The sequence below is a fragment of the Cyprinodon tularosa genome, unplaced genomic scaffold, assembly GCF_016077235.1.
Source record: "Cyprinodon tularosa strain WSP-4 unplaced genomic scaffold, ASM1607723v1 ctg1254, whole genome shotgun sequence".
In the NCBI taxonomy this organism is placed as follows: domain Eukaryota; kingdom Metazoa; phylum Chordata; class Actinopteri; order Cyprinodontiformes; family Cyprinodontidae; genus Cyprinodon; species Cyprinodon tularosa.
The window spans coordinates 55138-78639 of NW_024038064.1; the positions used below are offsets into that span (position 1 = coordinate 55138).

Below are 23502 nucleotides of genomic sequence, written 5' to 3' on the forward strand. Positions count from 1 at the left end.
TTAGCAGCTTTAGCGATGGAATGAGACGCTACAATGCCCTCATGGACGTTTTTAAAGTAAAAATTAATACATTTCCATGTTTTTTCTTGTAAATTTGCAAATTTAAGGTAACGCTAGTAAAAAATCTTGGTTCCATTCAAGAAAAAAATGCACTTATTTTAAGAAAAATTAACTTATTTAGATTTCCATTTTCTCCAGTGTGATGGTGCTTGGTAGAAGCTCAGGGAGGCGGAGCTCACATCTGATCATGATGACAGGCTGACAGTCAGAAAAGACAGCCTTTTCATGGAGACTTTGATTTGGACCAGAACTGAAGCTTTTCTGATGAGCATCTCCCTCCTCTGAACATTGTCACTGCAAAAACATTCTGAAAAAGAGTAAAAATCCCTTAAAAAAAGGCTATTTACGCTTCATTTGAGTAAGGAAATAAGATGATCTGCCAATGGAATGAGTATTTTTACCCTTAGGATAAGATAAACAGATATTTTGCTCAAGAAATAAGAGACTGCATTTGTTTTTTTTCTTATTCTAAATGTAAATTTTGTTGTTCCATTTGCAAAATGTCTCACTTTATCCTCAATAAAAAAAGATTGACTTTCTTAGATTTACATGTTTGCAGTGCTGGACCTTTTTTCAGGTTAAATAAGTCATTTGTTCTTGGATTGAGGAGGTGAGTGAGACACTTTGGAAATGGAACAAGACAATTTACATTTAAAATTAGAAAAAAAACTATCCAATTTAAGTTTTAAATCAAATGCATATCATCTGATTGTCTTATTGTAAGAGTAGAAAAACTAATTCCATTGGTAGATCATCTAATTTACCTGCTTAAATCAAGGGGAAATGCACTTAATTTAAGGTGTTTAGATCGTCTGGGCTTTTCTCTGCCTTTAACCCCCCAGGGTAACTGATCTTCAACACTCCAGCCTGTTTATAATCCCCCTTCGCTGATGCACACAGCTGCTGGTGTGAGGATCAGCACCACAGCATAATGGTGGTTTCAGCGAGGACAGAGTTGATGTTTTCTTTCCCCTTCAGCCTGTCTGACACGGCTGCAGGAATGAGAGGAGCTGCACAAGCTGAACCCTCTAAATCAGGCGTGAACGTCTGCAGGACTCTGCTCCATAAACCTTTTTCCTGCTGGTAATGGTGGAGGTGAAACCGGAGAGCTGGGTGTAGAGTCATGAATCCAGATGTGCTGCTTCTCCCTCTCTCGCCCCGACGGGAAACAAAGAAGACTTGTCAGCTTGGGCTGCAGAGGTGGTGCAGCAGAGAGATTCAATGGAGCTTCTGTTCTGTGTGGAAACAATTCGATTAGAGGTGAAGTCAGAGGAAGTTAAGAAAACTGCTTCTAATCTGTGAGGAGGCCAAATGCAACCAGCAGAGAAACACAGCGAAGGAGCAGGATGAGCTCAACTTTAACCCGGAATGATCAAATAAGATCAGACATGAAGCACTGTAAATAAAACAATGCACATTTTATTCTTATTCTCTTGGAAAACTGACTGACTTACCTGATCAGAGCAAAAGGAAAACGCTTAATTTCTAGAAAAAATGACTTTAATGTTGTTGTACTATATATATATATTTATTTATTTTAAGTGCATATTATCTTAAATTAAGGGCAAATACACTTGATTTAAGAATGATTTCCTCATTTTAAGTTTGTTTTTGCAGTTTGACTGTTGATTTCTCCTTAGGATCTTAATTTTCTGCCTGCTGGTGTTTGTTTTTTTTCTCTGCTGCTCTCAGTTCTTCCTCTGTTTCCTCTTTAGTTGGACTTTCTGTCCTGCAGCTCCTTTATTTCTGCTTCCCATCCTTCTTCTCAACAGTAACTAGACGTGTTTCTTATTAGCTGTTTGTTTCTCACAGAAGCAGCGGCGGATCTACTGTAGGCTTCCTTCCGGGCGGGTGTGTGATCCCAGCCAGAGAAGCTGGGACTCTGGTTCGGTGTTTGGGGAAAATTCTGGTCCAGTTCATTTAGTTCTGCTTCTGAACATCCCTTTAAATTCTGATCGAGTCCATTTAGGCTCCAGAAATCCCTCTAAAACGTCAAAATTACTTGAAAGCAGGAGAGTGAAAATAAAAATGGAAATAAAGGTGATTTCTCATATTTGAACCTTTTTTATTTCAATTATTTTATCTACCCAAATCAAGGTATTTGAAGATAATTTAATTCATTTTTATTCTGTTTTTGCCATGAAATTAAAAAAACTCTGATGTCTCCAACAAAGAACAGATGATCAGTTTCCTGTGGAGCTGGTTGACAGTTGCCTTTTGTATCTATGCTTCTTTTTCTATGTCTGCTTCTGTCTCCTTGAACCCCAGTGGGCCTCAGCAGATGGCCGCTCACACTGAGCCTGGTTCTGCTGGAGGTTTCTTCCTGTTCAAAGGGAGTTTTTCCTCTCCACTGTCGCTACAAGCATGCTTAGTGTGAGGGATTGCTGAAGAGTCAATGAGTCGATGCAATCAGCTGGTTTTCCTTAGATAGAAAACTTTGAATCAATCTGACTGGATGATCTGGTGAACTGGAAAGTGACCTGAGATGACATGATGTGAATTGGAGCTATAGAAATAAACTGAATAGAATGGACTTCTGAACAATGTCTGACTCGGTTCTGGTCCAAACCGGCCTGAAGCTGAAGGTTTAGATGCTTTATTGACCCTGAGTTGGTTCCCAGCCTCAGCAGGAGACGTCTATTGATCCTCCGAGTCAGAGTGAAAAGCTGAAACTTCCTCTAAAGTGAGGAAACAAAGTATTTGGACTTTAAGTGTCACCTCTGGGTTTTTCTGCAACAGCTGTGAGGAGAGCCGTGGCTGACAGGCAGAGCTCTGCGTGGATGAAATGGCTCAGCAGTGAGGTCATGGACAGCCGCAGTGAGAGCTGGCTGCTGGAGAGGACAGCTGCTGGAAACCCCCCCCAGTGACTGCTAACTGCTGGCTACTTTTCTCTCACTGTCTTTCTGCGTATTTATGGATCAGGGAGTGTGAGAGGCTGCTTTGTTTATTTCTTTATTTTTTTATTGAGTGGAATAAATGTTCCAACCACCTGGAGCAGGAACAAATCAAATCAAATGTAATGATAGAAACCTTAGTCAGTTAAATAACCTGCTGCTGTCATTCTGCACATCTCTGATGTTGCTGCTATTTTCAAATATCCATTACTGGAAAAATGTCCATAGCTGCATGTTGGTTATTTATTCCCCAGTTTTATATTGTTAAAACACTATATATAACTCTTCCCTATTATGTTATTCTTATACATTTTTCTAAGGTCCTCATTTGTGTGACCATTTTCAATAATCTTTCTGCTGCTGTAAATTTGCCCATTGTGGGACAATAAAGGGATTTTCTATTCTATTCTATAAAAGGGGTAGAAAGATATAAGTAAATCTAAACAATGTATGTATAAAAATATATCTGCAAATTTCTTAGTTAAGCATATTGTGCAAAACAGCAATAAAAAATAAAACTCCTATCAGATTTATAGTCCCCACCCTGCAGATATATTAGAATCTGTCCTTAAATTCCAGCCAAACTCATTTACACAGTAACAGATAAAAACCTTTAGATAAACCAAACATTACCGCCACATATCTGACTCTATAACCATTAAAACAACTATTTTCATTAATCTCAGACGGAACTATTCACAGACTGGATTAGATTAAACTGAACTTCCAATTTTCACCACTGTTTGGCGCCAAGTAACCTTTCCTCTGATCACGGCTTGCTTGGTCTCGCAATGAATCCTGGGATATCCAAGGATACCGAGGATACATCGACACCCGTCCTTTAAATCAGGCTAAAAGAAGGACGCATTTTAAGGACGCATAACGAGGACTCTTGGAATCCGACCAGACCTCGGCGCCGCGCTTTGACGTAATCGGCCTTCGAATCTGGCCTTCTGAGGATGCAGCCAACCTCTCCACAGATGCACGGCCCAACACAGGACAGCGCCCTCCTCTGGACAAGACTCTGCGGTCCATCTACACCTGATGGACAAAGGACATTCTTTGGAGGACCAGAATGTTCACATTTAGGACAAAGAAGACAGGTGGTTTGAGAGGATTTCAGCTTTCATAAACCTTTAATTCAGCGATAGAGTTGATTCCTTCCTGCTATCGTCGCAGCTCCAACCCCTTTACAGGAGAACAGAAGACCTCACCTATTCAGCCAGGCCAACTATTCCCTCTAACGACCCCCCTTTCAGAGACATAGACAGGTATGGGGCATTGCAGGCTAACAAAGAAGCCAAACGACCCCCATTCCAAAGGGGGGGACCCGTTCATCCGTTTCTATTTGCATGTTTTCTAAACTAAAACCAGGCTTTGTTGGGCTGCTGGATAAAACCTGGAACTAAACGCTATTTCTGACATTTTGAATTGAAAAAGCTTCCTGGATGGAAGAGAAACGTCTTCAAAGTCCAGTGGATTGATTTGGTTGTTTTTTAAATGTTTTGGAATGACTCTGACCTGGATGACTGAGAATCTTCCCCAGCAGATCATTCATGTGATCATCTGGTGAAATTTGAAGCGTAAAGGAGAGCCGTCCTCTCCCTGCTTGGCCGACACAGCTGCACACATGTTCACTCATTCTACTTCCTGCCTCCTTTTCCTCTGGGACCAATAAGGAATGGTGGAAAAGGCCAGAATAAAGGCAGAGAACCAGAACCTCCTCGGCTCTGCGCATTGTTGATGTTTGGCTTCATGAGTTTCAGACACTAAAACACTGAAAGCAACAATGTCCTGCTGCAAAAACCCAGAAGGAGGAAATACTCAGTTGAGTTTGTTGGCATCCAGGCTGCGATTTGCAGCATCTGTAGCATGTGGAAGACAATGGAGACGGACAGAAGATGAAGGAACCAGAGAACTATAGGCTGTAGATGAAACCTTCATGAAGCTGCAGGAACCTCCTCATCAAATCTTTTCTTTCTGGTGAACATTTAAAAAATGAGCCAGTTCTTAAATGAAATTTATTTAGCCTTAATTTCAGCAGGTAAATACGATTATATGCCAATGGCATCAGTTTTTCTACTCTTAGAATAAGATAATTAGATAATGTGCTCTTGAAATAAGACAATGCAATATTTTTTCTGATTTTAAACGTAAATTGTCTCAATTCAAGACAGAATTATTTATTGAGATTTTAATTTCCAACAGGCCTGCTGGTTCTGATCCAACCCGACGGGTCTGGTCAGAGGAAATGTGGATTAAAGCCGGGCATACACTGTACCATATTTCCATTGGTTGCACTGAGCTGCAGCTCACACAGTATGAGGAAACTGCAGGATTTAAAATTCACGGCTCACGATGCATGTTCTCACACTGCAGCCTGATGGTATCTACCCGCTCACACATCCAGAAGCCACGTTGGACTCAGAGAGATGGCGCTGGTCAGAATCGTCAATATGGAAGAAGAACTTCCTTGTTTGCACATGTGCAGGGTGCGATATTTAGGTAAATCGGCTCGTAGTTCTGCTTCAACAGCAGGATTTACCTCAGGATGGCCGACTGGATTTCAGACATTTTGGATTTTTCTCCCGACCTTAAGATTCCTGATCAGGAGGTGCTTCAATTCAATTCATTTTCTATAGCACAAATTCACAGCACGTCCGGTCATCTGTCCAGTTCACCAGATCATCCAGTCAGATTGATTCAAAGTTTTCTATCTAAAGAAAACCAGCTGATTGCATCGACTCATTGACTCTTCAGCAATCCCTCACACTAAGCATGCTTGTAGCGACAGTGGAGAGGAAAAACTCCCTTTGAACAGGAAGAAACCTCCAGCAGAACCAGGCTCAGTGTGAGCGGCCATCTGCTGAGGCCCACTGGGGTTCAAGGAGACAGAAGCAGACATAGAAAAAGAAGCATAGATACAAAAGGCAACTGTCAACCAGCTCCACAGGCGGCCCCGTCCAGGAAACACACAGCCAGGCAGACGAGCTCCGAGCCAGCTCCCATGTCAGAGGATGAAGAGAGCACATCCAGTTAGTCACAGTCAGAGAAACAGGACTACACTGGAAAACAGGCCAAGCTCCAACATCTAGAAACAAAGGTGTTGATGGCAGCAGCACAGCTGATATTTCTCTCCAGGATGGAGTCACAGCCAAACAGGAACAGACCAGATGAAGCTACTATGAGAAAAAGCAGAGAGAGCAGAACGTTAGAGATTGAACTAACAGATTCTGCAGAGTGGGAGAATAGAGATAGAATGAAGCAGAATGATGAAAAAGGGGTCACTATGTCCTCCAGCAGTCTAAGCCTATAGCAGCAGAACTATAGAGATAGCACTGGTCGTTAGAGGCTTATTGCCCCGCGTTAGGGGAAAAAAATCGTACAGCGTTGTGCTGCTGTCAGTAATTCCTGCGTGTTGCATGCTTGCTGTGCTGTAAAGCGTCTGCTGTATTTTCTCCTAAAGGAGGGAGCTGCTTTTCCCAGAGATGGACAATTATGTCTACAAGGGAACAAAAGAGAACCTTATAGGGGGCTCTAGTGAGTGGCTATGCCCCCCCACTCTGCTATATGCCATAAAATAAGGACTAATCAGTCTGTATCAGAGGCCTTGTACCAAAACCCTGCAGGATGACTTCCTCCTGCTTCACAGCAAGACTGAGAACGTAGAAGATGTCAGAAAGCGTCAGACTCCCAGGAGAAGTTCTCGCTCCACGTTCTGCTCCCCCCCCCAAAAAAAAAAAAGTAAAGCGTCACTGAAATGAGGGAAGTAAAGTGTTGAGCCAGGATTCATGCTGATTGCTGTTATTCATATGCAGTACAGTAACCATGGAGACGTGAGGCTTTGTTACAGTAAATGTGCTGCATGAAGGTTCATCTCATCTTTAGATGCTCTCTGGGGCCATCTAGTGGTGAGAACCTAAAATTCTGCCTCATTCCAAGAAGTTCAAATCAATCCTCTGGACTTTGTTTCCAAGTTTGAAGACATTTCTCTTCCATCCAGGAAGCTTTTTCAATTCAGAATATCTGGATTAGTGTTGAGTTCCAGGCTTCATACAGCATGTTGGTTTAGAAAACATGCAGATTGAAAGTGGAAATCCAGCTCCAGCCCTTAATAATGGGAGTCGCTGAGGTCGTTATTGGCCTGAAATACCAGATACTGGTCCATTCCTCTGAAAAGGCAGTGGTTAAGGGTCACAGTTGGCCTGGCTGACCTGGACAGGTATTCTGTTCACTGAATAGCGATGGGGGTTGAGTTGGTATAAGGAAGGAACACTGATCTCTATTCATTCACTGTTTTGCTGATAGCCTGAAACAAAGTGAAGCCACCGGCCGCCATATTGGTACTCCCCGCTCCCATGGAGACGCGTAGTAAAATGCCTCCCTGTGCAGAAACCAGCAGTTTTCTGGCTGCAGGAAGACGTTCCAGATAATTTCCCAGTCAGTGGATGAACTAAGCAATAAATCCATCTATAGCCGATGGATCCTATAGTTTAGTCTGCAGACTAACATTAGTCTGCAGACTAACATTAGGCTGGCTATCTCAGACTGACTGGAAGACATTGACTGAGTTAGACGCTGACATTGGGTCTAACGTTAGAAAACAGAGGAAATAGAAAGTCATTCACTGTGAAATGTTAATGTATTAACTCTTTATTAGGTGGATGATGCTGTAGTTTTTATAGAGTTTGTTGCATTTCTCATTTGAAAAAGTCATGAAATATATTACAGGTTATACTGATGGAGAAAAGCAACAGAAACATTTCTAAAGGCTGATGCAGAGATGGAATCATTCATGCACAATCTGCAAATAGGAAAACACTAAAGCATTAACAGACATGAACTTCATTCAGTCTTTATGTTAAATCTTAAAATTATAAAATGTAATTACCATAAAAGTGTAATAAATCCATGTATGTTAGATGAACATCAATTTAGCTCTTTTGCTCATCTGTATCATTCTGTTCCATTAACACATTAATTTAATTGTGATGGTTTGAGTAATATGTTATATTACATGATTTATAGACTTCATCATAATGACTATTCAATGTGATGGGCTTATTTATTTATTCTAAGTTAAAGTTAATCTGCTGATGCTATGAAACAGCCAGTCTGTGTCAAAGTGATGAATTTCTCTTTATTTTAAAAGTCTTAAGCCGCCTGTGTAATATTGGGGCTGGCCTATCTGTCCACTCTGCTCTCCTGCTCAGCTTCACCTCACCTGCAATCAGCCCTTAACTGGTTTCACCTGTTTATAAGCCCCGTTCAGATCAGCTACCTGTGCCAGATCGTGTTGAACCTACAGGTGAGAACCTTCCAGCCATCGTTTTGCAAACCTTTCTATTACCGAGCCTGTCCCTGTTCTGCCTGCCTGGAACCCTGCCTGGATCTGTCTCTGGATTTTGGACTCTGTTTACGGACCTGGACCTTCCCTCCTGGATCTCCCTGTCTGTACTGGATCTGCTGAACCTGGACCCCTCTGGATCACGGGCCCTCAGCGGGCCCCAGCAAACCCTGTCTGCTTCCAGACTCAGTTCATTACTCAGTTCACTGCCTCTAAGCGGCTCTTCATGCTCTGGACCTCGGGAGTCAGGGCTCCCCTTCGGGTGCAGCAGCTTGTCCTGAACGTTCATTGCTTCCCCCGTTCATTTCTCAAATAAAGCCTGTAAGAGTCACTGACCTGTCTGGGTTGTATCTTGGGTCTGATTCCCGTACATTACACCCTGAACACGACAAACATCATCGTTGTTCGATGCTGTAGCGCACCGATTGTTTACATTGTGACCGGTCTAACTAGGGAGTACCAATATGGCAGCCGGTGGCTTCACTTCAACGACCAGCAATCCAGGGAATAAATAGAGATCAGTATGAAACAGTCAACTCTATAGCTGCATTGTAGGTTTGAGTCCCCCCCCCCTCTGTTTAAGGTTGGTCCCCTGGATGGGAGGCAAAACATCTTCAAGTTTAGTCCAGTGGATTGTTTAATTTTTGGGACCGACTATGACCTGGATGACTGAGAGTGTAACCAGGGTTTCCACCCGCTGACCAGAAACAGAACCTTCCTGCTGTGGGTCTAATAGAAACTCTCAGCAGAGCCTCTCATCCTGAGATGAGCCTAAAGGTCGGCTCTCTTTTTTATGGCTGTTTTTATTTAGCAGGAATCTCTGCTCAGGTAAAACATCTCTGATAAGCCAAACATCCAGAGGACAAATCGTTTAAAGACATTTCAGCTTCATCTTTATAACCTGCTGCTTATTTCACTTCTCTGCACATTAAGAAAAAACCCAGATGACCAAACTGCTGTTTATTCCTCCCTGAAGACAGACGGACAAACAGAGCTGATGCTGAGCTGCAGCTCCATGCACTGGGTTTTATTTCAGGGTGTTGCAGGAAAAGAGGCTCAGTATCAGATTATTCCCTTGGTCAGGGGGGGATTTACCATTAAGAAATAATAGGCAGTTTCCGAGGGCCCACAGTTCCTGGGTGCAGAGATGGGAAGTAACAAAGTACAAATACTTCGTTACTGTACTCAAGTAGATTTTTCTGATATTTTTACTTTACTTTACTACTTATTTTTATGCTGACTTTTTACTTCTACTCCTTACATTTTTACACAAATATCTGTACTTTCTACTCCTTACATTTTAAAAAATTGGCTCGTTACTTTAGTTTTGAATCATTTCAATGGAGTTACGGTTATTATTTTTCACGTCATCAATACCAAATCCAATCTAATTGGATGGGAATCTACGTTGCATTTGACGCACCACTACAAGATGAATCGACAGATTCGGCGGTATTCATTGGCGGCAAATCATTGCAGCTTGGTGGCGGTGGCGTTAGCATAGTAGCATGGACGACGAGATGATTGAAAATGAACACAACGGAGATCTAGTCCTATTGGCAGACATCCATTTAAAATGTAGGCAATGGCAGGAAAAAAGTGGTTTCTACTTTTACTTTTATACTTTAAGTAAATTTACCAGCCTGTACTTTGTTACTTTTACTTGAGTAAAGAAGTTTAATCAGTACTTCCACTTTTACCAGAGTATTTTTTAACACAAGTATCTGTACTTTTACTCAAGTACGGAAAGTGAGTACTTTTGCCATCTCTGTGGTTAATACAACTACTCCTTGTTTGTGCACATTATGTTTTTGATAAAAATCCTTTCTCTAAAATGCCATCAGAATGCTGATAATATTAAGTGTGTCACATTTAAAATAAGAAAACAAAACTGAATCATCTTTTTTCAAGTGAATTTTATATAAATATCTTATTTTAATTTTTTTTAGATCAATTTTTCATTGTTTTTTCATATTTTGTACATTAGAGGAGGAACAAGTGCACCAACCACAAGTAGTCAAAATTTTGTAAAGTGTATACAAATTTGTGTCATCAATAATAGAACACCCTTCCTCCCCACCCAGTGATAAATATCTTATTTAAAGAGTAAAAATATTTATTCCATTAGCAGACCATCTCATCTCCCTTAATTTAAGAAATTTTTACTTATTTCTAGATTGTTTTTCCAGTGTTAAAACTTCTCTATGTGTAGAATCTGTAGCCAGTTTGATGTCTTCTCCATTCAGAGGGCCCTTGCCTGTCTTTGCCTAGGGCCCCAAATTTCCTAAATCCACCCCTGCTGTTGGTCGCTGAGCTTAAATCTGATGAAATATTGATGATATGAACAGAAATCACTGCGCTCCTGTTAATCCACTTTAGGAAAATGTTTTTTAAAAAGAAGTTTTAATGAGTAAAAAACAAAAGAACCTAAAAATCAGCAGCTTTGGGTTGAAGCCGCTGCGGCGGCAGGTCAGCAGGCAGCGTCAGCAGATCGTCCACCTCCTCCTGCAGAGCTGCAGCCTTCTCATTCAGCAGCATCTGGAGGACAGACAGACAGACAGACAGACAGACAGACAGACGTCAGGTCTGGAGAGCAGGCTGCTTCTGATCTGGTGGGGGGGGGGGCTTACCTTGGCGGAGGCCACCATCAGGAGCGCCTGCTTCTTGTACAGGTTCTGGATTGTTCTGCAGAGAACGGCCGGGTCAGCGTTAGCCAGGTGGCTCAGCGTCTTGTAGCCGGCGGCGTACAGCTGCTTTGCTCTGAACTGCACAGAAGGAGAACCATGAGGAGGCGGGAACAGAGCGTACCTGAGGAGCACAGGAGTCAGCAGCAGCACCTGACCTCCAGAACCCCGGCCACCTCCATCAGGGGGATGAGCTCGGCCGTCACGCAGTAGCTCAGACGTCGGGTCAGCTCGGTCAGCAGCGCTTTGAACGGCCACAGCTCCTCCAGCTCCTGCAGGAGGTCACAGTCAGAGCTTAGCGGCTTAAAGGGACGGCGCGCTGATTTACGGCAACCAAACGAACCTCCGTGAAGTGCAGAACGCAGGAGCAGAAGGCGGAGGCGGAGCTGAGGAGGGTCTGCACGAAGCCTCGGCTCAGCTGGAAGCGCTCGGCCACGCTCCACACGTTGGTCTCCTTCAGCAGGGAGAACAGAACCAGAGCCAGATACATCCGCTTCACCGCCACCAGGTCCGGGTTCTGAAACCGTCCACATCTATTAACCGCCATGCATGTTAGGAGGAGCATGCTGAACCACATGGTCCCACAGGAACAGAACCCCGCCCACAGAACCACCCAGAACATAGAACTACAGCTTCGTTTTCGGTTACAGAAATCCTTCCAAAAGTATTCACACCCCTCCACAGCTCTGTGCATCAGGGCAGTGCTGGAGCGGGGCAGAGCAGACACCTCTTAGAGCAAAGCATGTCAGTGGAACGGAAATAATCCACATTAATCAGGAGACTATCAAGGATTTTTGCTTCCAAAAAAGTTCAAATCAATCCACTGGACTTTGTTTCCCATCTGCTAGAGGTTTGATGCAATCAGCTGGTTTTTCCTTAGATAGAAAACTCAATTTAACTGGATGATCTGGTAAAATTGTCTCTGTAAACTGACCTGAGATGACATGATGTGAATTGGTGTTACAGAAATAAATTGAATAGAATCGAAGAGGGAGGATTTGCCATCGAACTTCTGGCCAGAGAAAAAACCCGTAATATGTAGCCAACATTTGGAAGAAGAATGTTTTCAAGATGACTTGGATAATAGCGCGTTGTGACAAACACCAGATACAGCACTGGGACTTGATCAACAGCCGATACCGCATCGTGACAATGTCACTAACCAGTAGGTGGCAGTAGTGTTCTTTGACAAACATGGATGCCTCCAGTAAAGCACATTCACATGAAAATTACTCTGAATTAAAAACACTGATCATTTATTGAACAGGATGGAATCATTTCAGATTTAAAGAACTTTCAGAAGTTTGGATTCTGAATATGAGCGACTTTTCCTTTATCTACAACACATTTATTTCTCTTAATATAGTTTAAGCTCATTTATATGAAATTAAGACTCTTTTATTGCCGTATTCTAGCATCTTTCCTCCCAGACGTCCTTTAGCTGTTAGGATCCAGACGTCTTTCTTCTGCTGACTCCATCACTTCTTTCACAAACACGTTTCCATCATTAAAATATCCGTTAGTGCTGAAACATTTCATCCGATTAATCGTGATTATAGAAATAATCCAATGACTTAGTGATCAATTAATATTTGGTTGGAGAATAGAGACTGTAAATCGTGCTTTTAGCTGACAGAGCGACTCACTTTGAGCAGGAATTATACCAACATTTTAAATAAATATGTAAACATTTTGCTTTTAGGATAAAAAACCTTTTTTCCATCTGTCAATCTGCTCTATCAAGAACTCCTCAAGAGGAAAAGTTTGTTTCAGCTGGTTTCATTTAGTAAAAATATTTTCTTTAAGGACCTTTGGCAATCTGATTATTAATTTCAGTTTTTCCGGTTGGATTTGAGCTGATTTCTCAGAAAGCGTCTTATTTCCCGGTTAGTTTGGTTATCAGGAGGTTCTACCTTCTTCACCGTCTGACCCGCTGCTTTTCGGGCCACGAAGCTCTCAGGGACTCCCACCGCAGCAGACATCTTCTGCTCCGAGGCAGACAGCAGGCTGAACTGCAGACAGGAAGCGGCGGGTTAGCAGAGCGCTAACGGCGTTAGCCTGTGGAGTGTGAGCGAGGTGCTGAACCTGTCTGAAGTAGACCATCCAGTCCGGGTTGCACTGAGGGACCAGCTCGTAGGGGGTCACCAGGTACACCAGGTGCAGGTAGCTGTTGAGTAGCAGCCCCTCCAGACCTTTGGACAGGTCTCTGTAGAGAACGTCACAGTAGGCCAGATCCACTGACCCTGGACACACAGAGGGGGGAGGAGCTTCAGAGGACTGGCTCTGCTCTGATCTACCGGGACGCAACGCTTTGGGTCCTGCTTTACCTTTATAAGCCGCCCGGCCCAGTCTGGTGACCTGCAGAGCCGAGTCCGTCCCGGTGACGGCGATGAGCTCCTTCTCCTTCAGGATGTGGACGCTCTGCCGCACCACTTCCTGCAGACTCCTGTCCGCACAGAGCTGCTGCTGCTGCACAAACAGCAGCGTCCGCCGCAGGAAGGCGTCCAGCTGCTGCAGCGAGGAGGCCACCTGCAGCAACCAGAGGCCGGATCAGTCATCTGCTCACAACTACAGAAACAATCAGGTCTGATATTTAGGATCAGGTTTGGCTCTAAATAAAAATCTAAAGGCTGGTTTTTCTGCCTTTTTTAAACACAATAAATACATGTTCATCTAAATAAGGCATTTTTTCTTGAATTAAGGGGGTAAGTGAGACACTTTACCAATAAAAGAAGATAATTTACATTTAAAATAGGAAAAGAAATCGCATTGACTTATTTTCAGAGGAAAAATCCTCATTCCATCTGTAGACCATCTTACCTAAATGCTCAAATTAAGGGGAAATACACTTAATTTAAGACATTTTACTGGTTCTAGATTGTTTTTGCCGTGTATGGAGCTGTGGTGGTTGTTGACCTTTGACCTGGTTCTGAGTTTCATCCGGTCCGACTCTCTGCAGACATGTTGTCCTTTCAAAGAACCTTCTTCCCATTTAAACGGCTGCAGTAATGGTGCAGCTTCAGTCAGGCTTTATACGCGAGTACCACGGATTATTAGGGCAATTTAAAGACGGAAAATTTTAAATACATGGAATTGAAATCTTTTATTTAAAGTGGCATATTTACAAGAATAAACTCAAATATTTACTAAAAGAAAAAATACAAATAGAAGAGAAAATTATTAATAAGAAAAAACACGCAAATTAACGAGAGACATGTAGCAAATTTGCAAGATGTAAACATGCAGAACAATGGAAGGTTATAATTAGCGTTGCTCTGATGCCATTTTCTGTCCCCTGGCTGTGCAGCAACGGCCCATACCATCTGATTGATTATATATGTTTATATATGAAGAACTTCAGACTACTAGGATGTAAAATAATCACCATCATGGCTTTGTCTATGGAGGATAAAAAGTGCCAAAATTAAATAAATAAATACAGCATTAAATAAATAATTAAATATGGAATTAAATAAATATGTAATTTATTAATTAAAACCACGTCACTGATATAAAGTGCCACAATTAAATAAATAAATACAGCAATAAACAATTAATTAAATGTGTAATTCGTTAAATAAGGAATTAAATATATAAATGTGTCATTAATTTAATAAAATACGTCTTCATTTTATTAAAAAAAATATATATAATTATTTCAGTGTGCATTTAATTATTTCATGGTCCTGTGTGGCAGAAACCATTAAAAGAATCTGTCAAACTCACCCATCAAGGTTAGGGGGCGGGGTTAATGCGAATTGAGTCGCCACCTTCTGTATCAGAGTATGTTCACTACCTGTGGATCACAGTCTCTGTAATCGATTTGCTTCGCCTTAATGTGCAGGGCGACCAATCAGGTGTTAGATACCCGCCCCCTAACTTTGATGGGTGAGTTTGACAGATTCTTTTAATGGTTTCGATGCACTGCGACACAGGACCATGAAATAATTAAATACACACTGAAATAATTATATATATTTTTTAATAAAATGAAGACGTATTTTATTAAACTAATGACACATTTATTTATTTAATTTCACATTTAATTAATTATTGACACATTTAATTATTTATTTAATGCTGTATTTATTTATTTAATTTTGGCACTTTTTATCCTCCATATTTGTCAAGCTGCTGCCTTCCTTTGTGAAGCAGGAAACAGACTAAAACAAAGTGAACTTTTTATTGAAGAAACTTTTGGTTCTCAGAACGGTATCAATGCCCTGTTGGTTGGTACTCGCTGATACCATTGCCACCATTTTAGTGCTGGATCGGAGCCCCGCCCCATACTGGTATCAGAGCAACACCAATTATAAAGCATGTGCCTCATTAAATGGCAGCTTAGCGATGGAAGGAGACGCTACAATGCCCTCGTGGACGTTTTTAAAGTAAAAATTTATACATTTCCATGTTTTTTTCCTTATAAATTTGCCTATTTATTCTCATAGATTTGCTTCTTGTTTTCTTCTAAATTTTGTATCTCAATAATCTCAGAAATGTGCTTTTTTTCTCCTTGTAAATTTGCGTGTTTGTTCTTGTAAATAGGCCACTTTGAACTCTAATTTCCAAATTTTGTTTTCTTTATCTTTGAATGGCCCTAATATGGCGTCATAGATCAGAGTCCAGAGCTCACAAACAGAAAAACCCATCAAGGTCGAGTTCCCCTCTGATCTGCACAAACAGGGAGACGACAGGAAGAGAAGGAAAGAGGTTTACGTTCAGTCCAATCAGGGAGAGGATCAGGCTGAGGACGGCCCTCCCTTCGTCCTGCATCAGGTTGCTGTAACAGTTCTCCATGGGGGCGCACACCAGCTCCCCCACCTGCAACAGCAGCACATTAGGAAGCAGTTAGCTTAGCGTTTTACTGAAGAAGATTTAAACACTGTAGGGAGAAAAGCTTCACATTTCACTGCAAGATAGTTCTTTGATAGTCGCAGCACTAATTTCAGTCTAGATGTTATTTTTATACTCACTAACAAACGGTTGACATCAGGAGATCTGATCATTATAGTCGAAGAAAAATTATTTATTTTATTAAGTGGAGAACAGATCTAAAACAAGAACTCTGGACTGATGCAGGCTGATTAAAATCCTCCTTCTCACATTAAGCCTTAAATGGCCAAGCTCCATCTGATATCAGAGATCTGATTGTTCCTTATGTTCCTAACAGAGCACTTCGCTCTCAATCTGCAGGTTTACTAGTGGTTCCTAGAATTTCTAAAAGTAGAATGGGAGGCAGATCTTTTAGTTCTCAGGCTCCTCTCCTGTGGAACCAACTACCAGTTTTAGTCCGTGAGGCAGAGACCCTGTCTACTTTTAAGGCTAGGCTTAAAACTTTCCTTTTTGATAAAGCTTCTAGTTAGAGTGGCTCAGGTTATCCTGATCTATCTCTATAGTTCTGCTGCTATAGGCTTAGACTGCTGGAGGACATAGGGACCCCTTTTTCATCATTCTGCTTCATTCTATCTCTATTCTCCCACTCTGCAGAATCTGTTAGTTCAATCTCTAACGTTCTGCTCTCTCTGCTTTTCCTCATAGTAGCTTCATCTGGTCTGATCCACCTGGAAGATCACCTGAACAGTACTATGGAAGGATGAACCAGCAAGACTTAAGTTCCTGATCCAGTCAGTGTATAATGTCCATCTAACCTTTATACCTGGGGCCTTGCAGCGGCACCAACATGCCCACTGTGCCCAGTTCATGGTTCCCTGGAGCACGTCCTGAGCTGCTGCCCTAAAGCGCTGGGGGAGGGAGGTACACATGGCGCCATCACCAGGTGTTGAAGGCAGTAGCAGAACCATCTGCACTGGAATCCAGGAGTCAAAGCACCAGTTCTCTTTGAGGCACAATGTCTTCTTTGTCAGAGCAGGGGAGAAACCCGAGAGAGCCATGGCTAGCAGCACATCTGGACTGCTAGCCATGGTCCGGGATTGGCAGTTGCATTTTGACCTCGGAAGGCAGTTAAAGTTCCCAGAGCACATTGCAAGGACGACACTGAGGCCAGATCTGGTCTTAACATCTGACTCGACAAAGCAAGTCGTGTTACTGGAGCTTACAGTCCTCTGGGAAGACAGGATGGAGGCTCACGAAAGGAAGGCCAGATATCTTGAGCTGATTGAGGCATGCAGACGCCGTGGATGGAGGGCCACCTGTGAGCCAATAGGAGTGGCTGCAGAGGCTTCCTCAGTCACACCGTGCATCAGGCATTAGAGGGTTGCTGAGAGAAGAGCCACCAGAACCATCAGTGAGGCCGCTGAAAGAGCCTCAAGGTGCATGTGGATCAAGAGGAGAGACGCAAGGAGTAGCGCGCTGCTTGAACACAAACTGGGGCCTGATCACCCAGGTTGGGTCACCCAGACGAGGATGTCTGAAGATCAAAGACCAGAAACACCCCACGACCCTGGGTCCTTCACTGATGATGTGGTCAAGCTGCACCGGCGAGGTGTTTCAAAATCTAATCCTTGGATAGAAAACTTTGAATCAATCTGACTGGATGATCTGGTTGAACTGGAAAGTGACCTGAGATGACGTGATGTGAATTGGAGCTATAGAAATAAACTGAATTGAAGGTGAAATTTCCTGCTAATGGATCCAGTTTAACCCGATAATGGAATCAATGAAGGAAGGCAGAGTTTTTATTAGTGCCACCTGTTGGCCTGGAGCTGCTCAGAACATCTGGACTGATGCTGACGAAGGTATTCAATTAGCCAAAAGCTAACATTAGCATTAGCAGAGCAGTGAATCAGCGAGATCAGCGCGGATCGTTACCAGTTTCCTGTCCTTCTCCTGCAGGATGAGGACGCTCTCCCCGATGGTGTCGATCCCGGCCCGACCGGCCCGCCCCACCATCTGCTTGTACTGACTCCTCTTCAGGAAGTCGACGCCGACGTACGGTGAGCGCAGGATGACCCTGCAGGAGGGAAGGTCAGAGGTCAGACAGGAGCAGCTGACCCCGCAGGCTGCAGACGCACTTTAAGGTTCTCCTCTGACCTTCGGGCCGGGAGGTTGATCCCTGCTGCCAGGGTGGAGGTGCAGGTGAGGAGGCAGAGCACCCCCCCGGAGTAGGCCTCCTCGATCAGCTTCCTCTCCTCCGAGGTCAGCCCGCTGTGGTGGTAGGCCACGCCGTACGGCACCGTCCTCCTGAGCACCGGACACATGGAGCCGTTCCCGCTGTCCTTCAGCTCTCTGAGCAGGGCGGCCTTCTCCTCCTCACGGTGCTGCAGGAACTGCCTGAGGAGACAGAGGAGCTGAAAGGCAGCGGGAGGCGCAGCCATGCAGGGAGGAACGGCGGCGAAATCCACTCACTCCTTTAGATACTTGCAGATCATCCCTGCAACGTTCTCGCAGTTCTTCTTGGTGGGACAGAAGACCAAGCAGGAATGCAGCGGGATGACTTCAGTCACCAGAGCGATGACGTGATCCGGGTCCATCTTCTGCATGGAGCTGGAGTACTGCAGCAGGAGGAGGAAACGGTCAGCCGGCCGCCATGTTTGAAACCCGGAGGAATCGAAACTCACTTTAAAATTGAGCGTTCTGGAGAATCTGAAGCCGTTCTCCCCCTTTGGGTCGACCTCATAGATGGTGTCGTTCAGTTTAACGTATTCCTTCAGCTGAACCTGCGAATGAACGCGGGACATCAGAGTCATGGAGGAGCCGCCATGATGCTTCCATTAACAGTCTGTCAGGCAGCGGCGGCCCGCCGCTCTGACTTCCTGTTTGCTGTAGAAGCGACTTACTGGCCTGAAGTCATTGGTGTAATTCTCTGCCCCCAGAAACGTCTGCAGATCCCTGATGTTTCCCAGAGTGGCGCTCATCCCAACGATCTGGGTGGCTTCTGGAACGACACAGGATTATTTCTCACCCATTCATCCATTCACTCACTCATCCATCCATCCATTCATCGGACCCTGCAGGAAGCTGCTTACTACTCATGAACAGAACTTTGGCCAGAGTCATTTCGATCACCGCCCCCCTGCTGCCGTCGCCCAGCATGTGGAGCTGCAAAGACAGCACAACACGTCAGAGCTGTTGCTGTTGCCATGGTGACCTCTGAACCGACGGGACGTTCACCTCATCGACCACCAGCAGGCCCAGGTCCTCCAGCCGGCCGCCTTCTATCAGAGAGTTGACCAGGCTGTGGGCCTTCTCGATGGTGGCGACGTACAGCGACCTCCTGCTCCTTCTCTTCACGGGGGGAAAGCGGCCCTTGCTGCCGGCGTATTCCTCCACCATGAAGTCTAGTTCCAGGCCGAAGTTGGCCAGGCCGCGCACCTGGGGAGGACACCGACGTGAAACGAAAACTTTAAAAACTACTTCTCTAAGGAAATTAGCCGTTTTTCTCAGATTTTGGTTCATTTTTTCTTCCAGCCGAATCCAAACGATCAAATATTTCTGCTAACGTCCAGCAGGCCAATAGAAACGCCTCTTCCACCTCACTCCGAGGTCAATAAAGTGTGTAAAATGAATATAAAACAAGGAAAAGTTCCTCTCAAAAGCCTTTATAAATGAAAAGCTTTAATTTCTGTATCTTTTAAATTTTAAAAACAGAATCGTTATCTTCAGCCATAAAGCAGATCCCTGCTGTTCCTCCTTCAGTTTTCAATCCTGTTAAAGAAGCAGAGAACTTTGAAAGCCTCTGACTGCTGACCTTAATGGCCGCCGTCCTGCAGGCTGTGGCCGTTTTACCTCCTCAGTACGACTCGGCAATTAGTTGCACTTGCAATTGTTTCCTGTCAGGGATAAAGTGTGAAATATGTGTTTTTTTCCCTCTCTTCCCCAAAGTTGCTCCCATTTTCCATGGAGACAAAGGCAGCGCTAGAAAACGCCTTGACCTGGGCAGCCAGGTAACCGCCCCCCCTCAGCCCCCCCAGCCTAATACCATCACAAAATGCAATATTCACATTTAGGACTGGAAAAAAAACAAAAGAAATCAATCGATTCCTTTACATTTTAGCCAAATCCATGTCTCTGGAATGAGATCAGTTAGTTTCATAGTGACATGAGTCACGTTCACTTTCAAATGAGCAGCGTGTGCAAATGGCGACACACGTAACAAACCACTCAGCGAGTCTGATGTCTGGAAACGTTTTAGATTTAAAGGAAAAGTCCTGTCATATTCAGAACTCAAAGTTCTGAAAGTTCTTTAAATGTGAAATGATTCCATCCTGTTCAATAAATGATCAGTGTTTTTAATTCAGAGTAATTTTCATGTGAATGTGCTTTACTGGAGGCATCCATGTCTGTCAAAGAACACTACTGCCACCTACTGGTTAGTGACGTCACGTGCGGTATCGGCTGCTGATCAAGTCCCAGTGCTGTATCTGGTGTTTGTCACAACGCGCTATTATCCAAGTCATCTTGAAAACATTCTTCTTCCAAATGTTGGCTACATATTACGGGTTTTTTCTCTGGCCAGAAGCTCGATGGCAAATCCTCCCTCTTCAAGTTGGCGATCCAACGACCAACCCGTCCGTGGAGGATCAGGAATCAGAAAGGTGGAATAACTCTTTTTTCCACTTTTACCCGATGTATTCCAGCATCCAGCTGCCATGCACGTGGGCATTGTCAGTTTCACTATAGCTCTGGTGAATTTCAATGGTGAAGTCCTCTGGAAATCTTCAATAATTGTTGTTGATTGCAGATGTGTCTAGTAGTTCCCATTGATTTAGCTTGGAAAGCGGGGAGAATGGCGCTAGGCTAACCGCACCGTGACGTCACTGCTGGAAGATGGCAGCAAACGTATTAGTTTTAGGTATAAATAATGATCCATTGATTATTCTTCGCTCAACAGACATTTCCTTTAAAACAACTAAAGCTAACGTGCTCTAGAGGTGACCTCCTGACCTCAGTGGTTTTTCGGGCCTGACTGTTACTGCGCTTTGAAGAGGACTGCATTTATTTCCACATGGAAGTTTGAAGTTACAGGAGTCCGTTTATGCATATTTCAGTTTTTTGTTTTTCAAATCCTCCAAGTAAAAATATCCCAAAACATTTGATTTCTTTATTGTTTTTCTATAATTCCATCACTGCAAGAAATCATTACACATTATTTCATTAGTCCTGTAATGGATTATGCAGATTAGCCACATGGTGTCATTTTCTCCAGGGAAAATAAACATTCGATCAGGAATTATCATCAAGTATTTAAGCCTATTTAGTCATATTGATGGTGGGGTAACACACTTAGATTCCTTAGGAGGCCTACTGGATAGAAGACTTTACATTTTTGTGACTCTAGACAGATTTTTTTTTGTGTCAAATATGCCCCTTTGAACATTTCAGGTTGCCGACCCCTCCTATAGAGCTATGCTTTATAGTAGAAGTAAATACCTTTTCATGCAAATGTTCCAGAAATGTCCTGCAACGCTGCGATCTGGACATAGACAGGTATGGAGCATTGCAGGCTAACGAAGAAGCCAAACGGCCCCCATTCCAAAGGGGGGGACCCGTTCATCTGTTTCTATCTGCATGTTTTCTAAACTAAAACCAGGCTTTGTTGGGCCGCTGGATAAGACCTGGAACTAAACGCTATTTCTGACATTTTGAACTGAAAAAGCTTCCTGGATGGAAGAGAAACGTCTGCAAACTTGGAAACAAAGTCTAGAGGATTGATTTTAACTCTTTTGTGACGACTATGACCTGCATACTGCAAATGGACCAGCAGGCTTTCAAGGTCATGGAAGAACTGAAACCCTGGAGTGAAACATCAGCCTGTTTGCGCTTTAATGCGAAGAAAAATCGCAATATTGATTGAAAATAATCACTATTTAGATTTTGGGCGAAATAGTTCAGCCCTACTCCTCGGTACGACTCCAGGCTCCTTCCGGGGCTGCGGAGGACTCAGACCTGTGGAGGAGCGAGCGCTGGTTTACCTACCTTCTCCTGCACCAGTGAGATGTACGGCAGGATGAACAAGCAGTCCTTCCTGCGGCACAGCAGCTCCCTGAGGATGAGGATCTCTGCCACCAGGGTCTTCCCTCCACTGGTGGGAAGCGAGTAGATGAGGTTCTTCCTCTGATGAACGCAGTCCAGGTTCAGACACGTTTCCTGCCAGTCTGAGAAACAACAGCTTTGATCAGTCATCTGCTCAGATGGACGCTAGGATGAATGAGGGACGCCTCGCTGAGGGGCCATGTTCTCACCGTATAACCTCTGGATTCCTCTCAGCCTCAGCATCAGCTCTTTGACTTTGCTGGGGAGGCCGAAGAAGGGCCCCAGGTCAGCGGCCTCTGCAGAGATGGCCTCCATGGCCTCGCTGATCTCCCTGGAAATGACCGCCTCCTTCAGCGCCTCGGAGCGAGACGCAGCAGCGGGAGCCGCTGCGTTCCCCAGCATGGCCTCCTTCAGCTGCTCCGCGATGCTCCTCCTCACCCCGCCACGCCTCTTGGCCCCCTCAGGTTCCCCGATCTTAGCGGCCCCGCCGGGAGGCGTCGGGGTCGCCTTGGCGACCTGCAGCCGGCTCCTCTTTGCCTGATCCTGGATCTGCTCCTGGAACTGCAGCTGGCTGGGGGGTAGGTCTTCCAGCTCGTCGCTCAGTGGGGCGGCGGAGCAGGACATGGCGTCCGTGGAAGGGGGCGGAGTCCTGAAGCCCTGCAGCTGCTCTGATTGCAGTCTCTCACGCTGCTCTGCATCGTCCAGCCGTGCCAGGATGGAGCTGTCCTCCAGGATGCTGTCATAGTCCCCAAACAGATCCTCACTGTCGCTGCAGAACTGCCAGCCAAACACAAGAAGAACATGGGTTATGTCTGTCTAGTCTAGATCTATAACCTGCCTTCATCCTGACCCACTGGACCCCACCCTACCTCCACAGCTGCACTTTCTGCCATGATGCTGCTGCAGGGGGCGCATGGCGCTGACCCCCCTCCTCCCCCTCGGACAGGTGTCAGGTGAGCCTTCAGAGCGTCACGCGGCCTCTTCCTCGCGCAGACTCGTTTGATTTTGACGTGGAGCCTCACTGAGCTCATCCCTGCGTGGGTTCACCTCGGAACCATCCTTCAGCCCGGAGGTCCGGCCGGTCAGACCATCAGCCCAACCCGAACCCACCGGAAGCGCTAACGATGCTAGCTACAGTTAGCCGGAACCACGCGCCGCTGGCGACAGAAACAAACCGATTCAATCAAATTAATATTCTAACTTGACTTGAATAAAACGACAGAAAAAAGTGAAAGAAGCTCCAACCGCTCAGCACGTTCAAACGTACGACTGGTGACGTCAGACGCGGAGGAACGATGATTGGTGGAGAAGTCCCTCCGTCACGTCCGGTTGCTGGTGTTTGGAACCATAGATATCCATAATAAATCCGCCTTTATTATGGATATCTATGTTTGGAACCCAGAGGAAATTTTTATGAAATTAAATCGTTATTATTTTATAAAAATGATTACAAATATACAGACTACAGAGAAACAACGAGAAAAACCGGTCTGATCCGGTCAGGGATTCATCTCTCTGTTGTTACCGACCATCATAACAAAATTCTTTGAATTTCTTTTTAAATTAAACTATTATCAACTTATTT

General features: G+C 44.3%; 1 protein-coding gene across 5 annotated transcripts; it reads right to left on the reverse strand.

Annotated features, from left to right (window-relative positions):
* Positions 1-847: 847 nt before the first annotated feature.
* On the reverse strand, positions 848-23205 carry helq (helicase, POLQ like). 5 transcript variants are annotated; one of them, XM_038276584.1, is made up of 19 exons: positions 22787-22948; positions 22127-22694; positions 21861-22039; positions 19056-19256; positions 18911-18983; positions 18722-18819; positions 18503-18601; positions 18291-18436; positions 17976-18215; positions 17754-17895; positions 15702-15806; positions 13313-13514; positions 13071-13228; positions 12899-12997; positions 11329-11502; positions 11144-11257; positions 10932-11066; positions 10729-10839; positions 848-1295 (listed from the first exon to the last, which is right to left on the reverse strand). In XM_038276584.1, exons 1-18 carry the CDS (start codon positions 22946-22948, stop codon positions 10729-10731), a joined length of 3006 nt encoding a protein of 1001 aa, XP_038132512.1. In that variant the 3' UTR covers positions 848-1295. The 5 variants fall into 5 exon arrangements, 4 of the variants coding, with proteins under 4 accessions (XP_038132512.1, XP_038132514.1, XP_038132515.1 ...); XM_038276586.1 differs by lacking the exon at positions 848-1295 and adding an exon at positions 23185-23205 and having other exon boundaries at positions 10686-10839; positions 22787-23074; XM_038276587.1 differs by lacking the exon at positions 848-1295 and having other exon boundaries at positions 10686-10839; positions 18722-18816; positions 22787-23156.
* Between the last annotated feature and the right edge of the window lie 297 nt (positions 23206-23502).

Bases quoted from the DNA above. Each gene is read 5' to 3' on its own strand.
- helq (XM_038276584.1), bottom strand. From the start codon at position 22,948: ATGAGCTCAGTGAGGCTCCACGTCAAAATCAAACGAGTCTGCGCGAGG. The intron at 22,040-22,126 runs GTGAGAACATGG...GTTGTTTCTCAG, and splicing joins AGGAATCCAGAGGTTATACG to ACTGGCAGGAAACGTGTCTG. The intron at 10,840-10,931 runs GTAAGCCCCCCC...TCTGTCCTCCAG, and splicing joins TGATGGTGGCCTCCGCCAAG to ATGCTGCTGAATGAGAAGGC.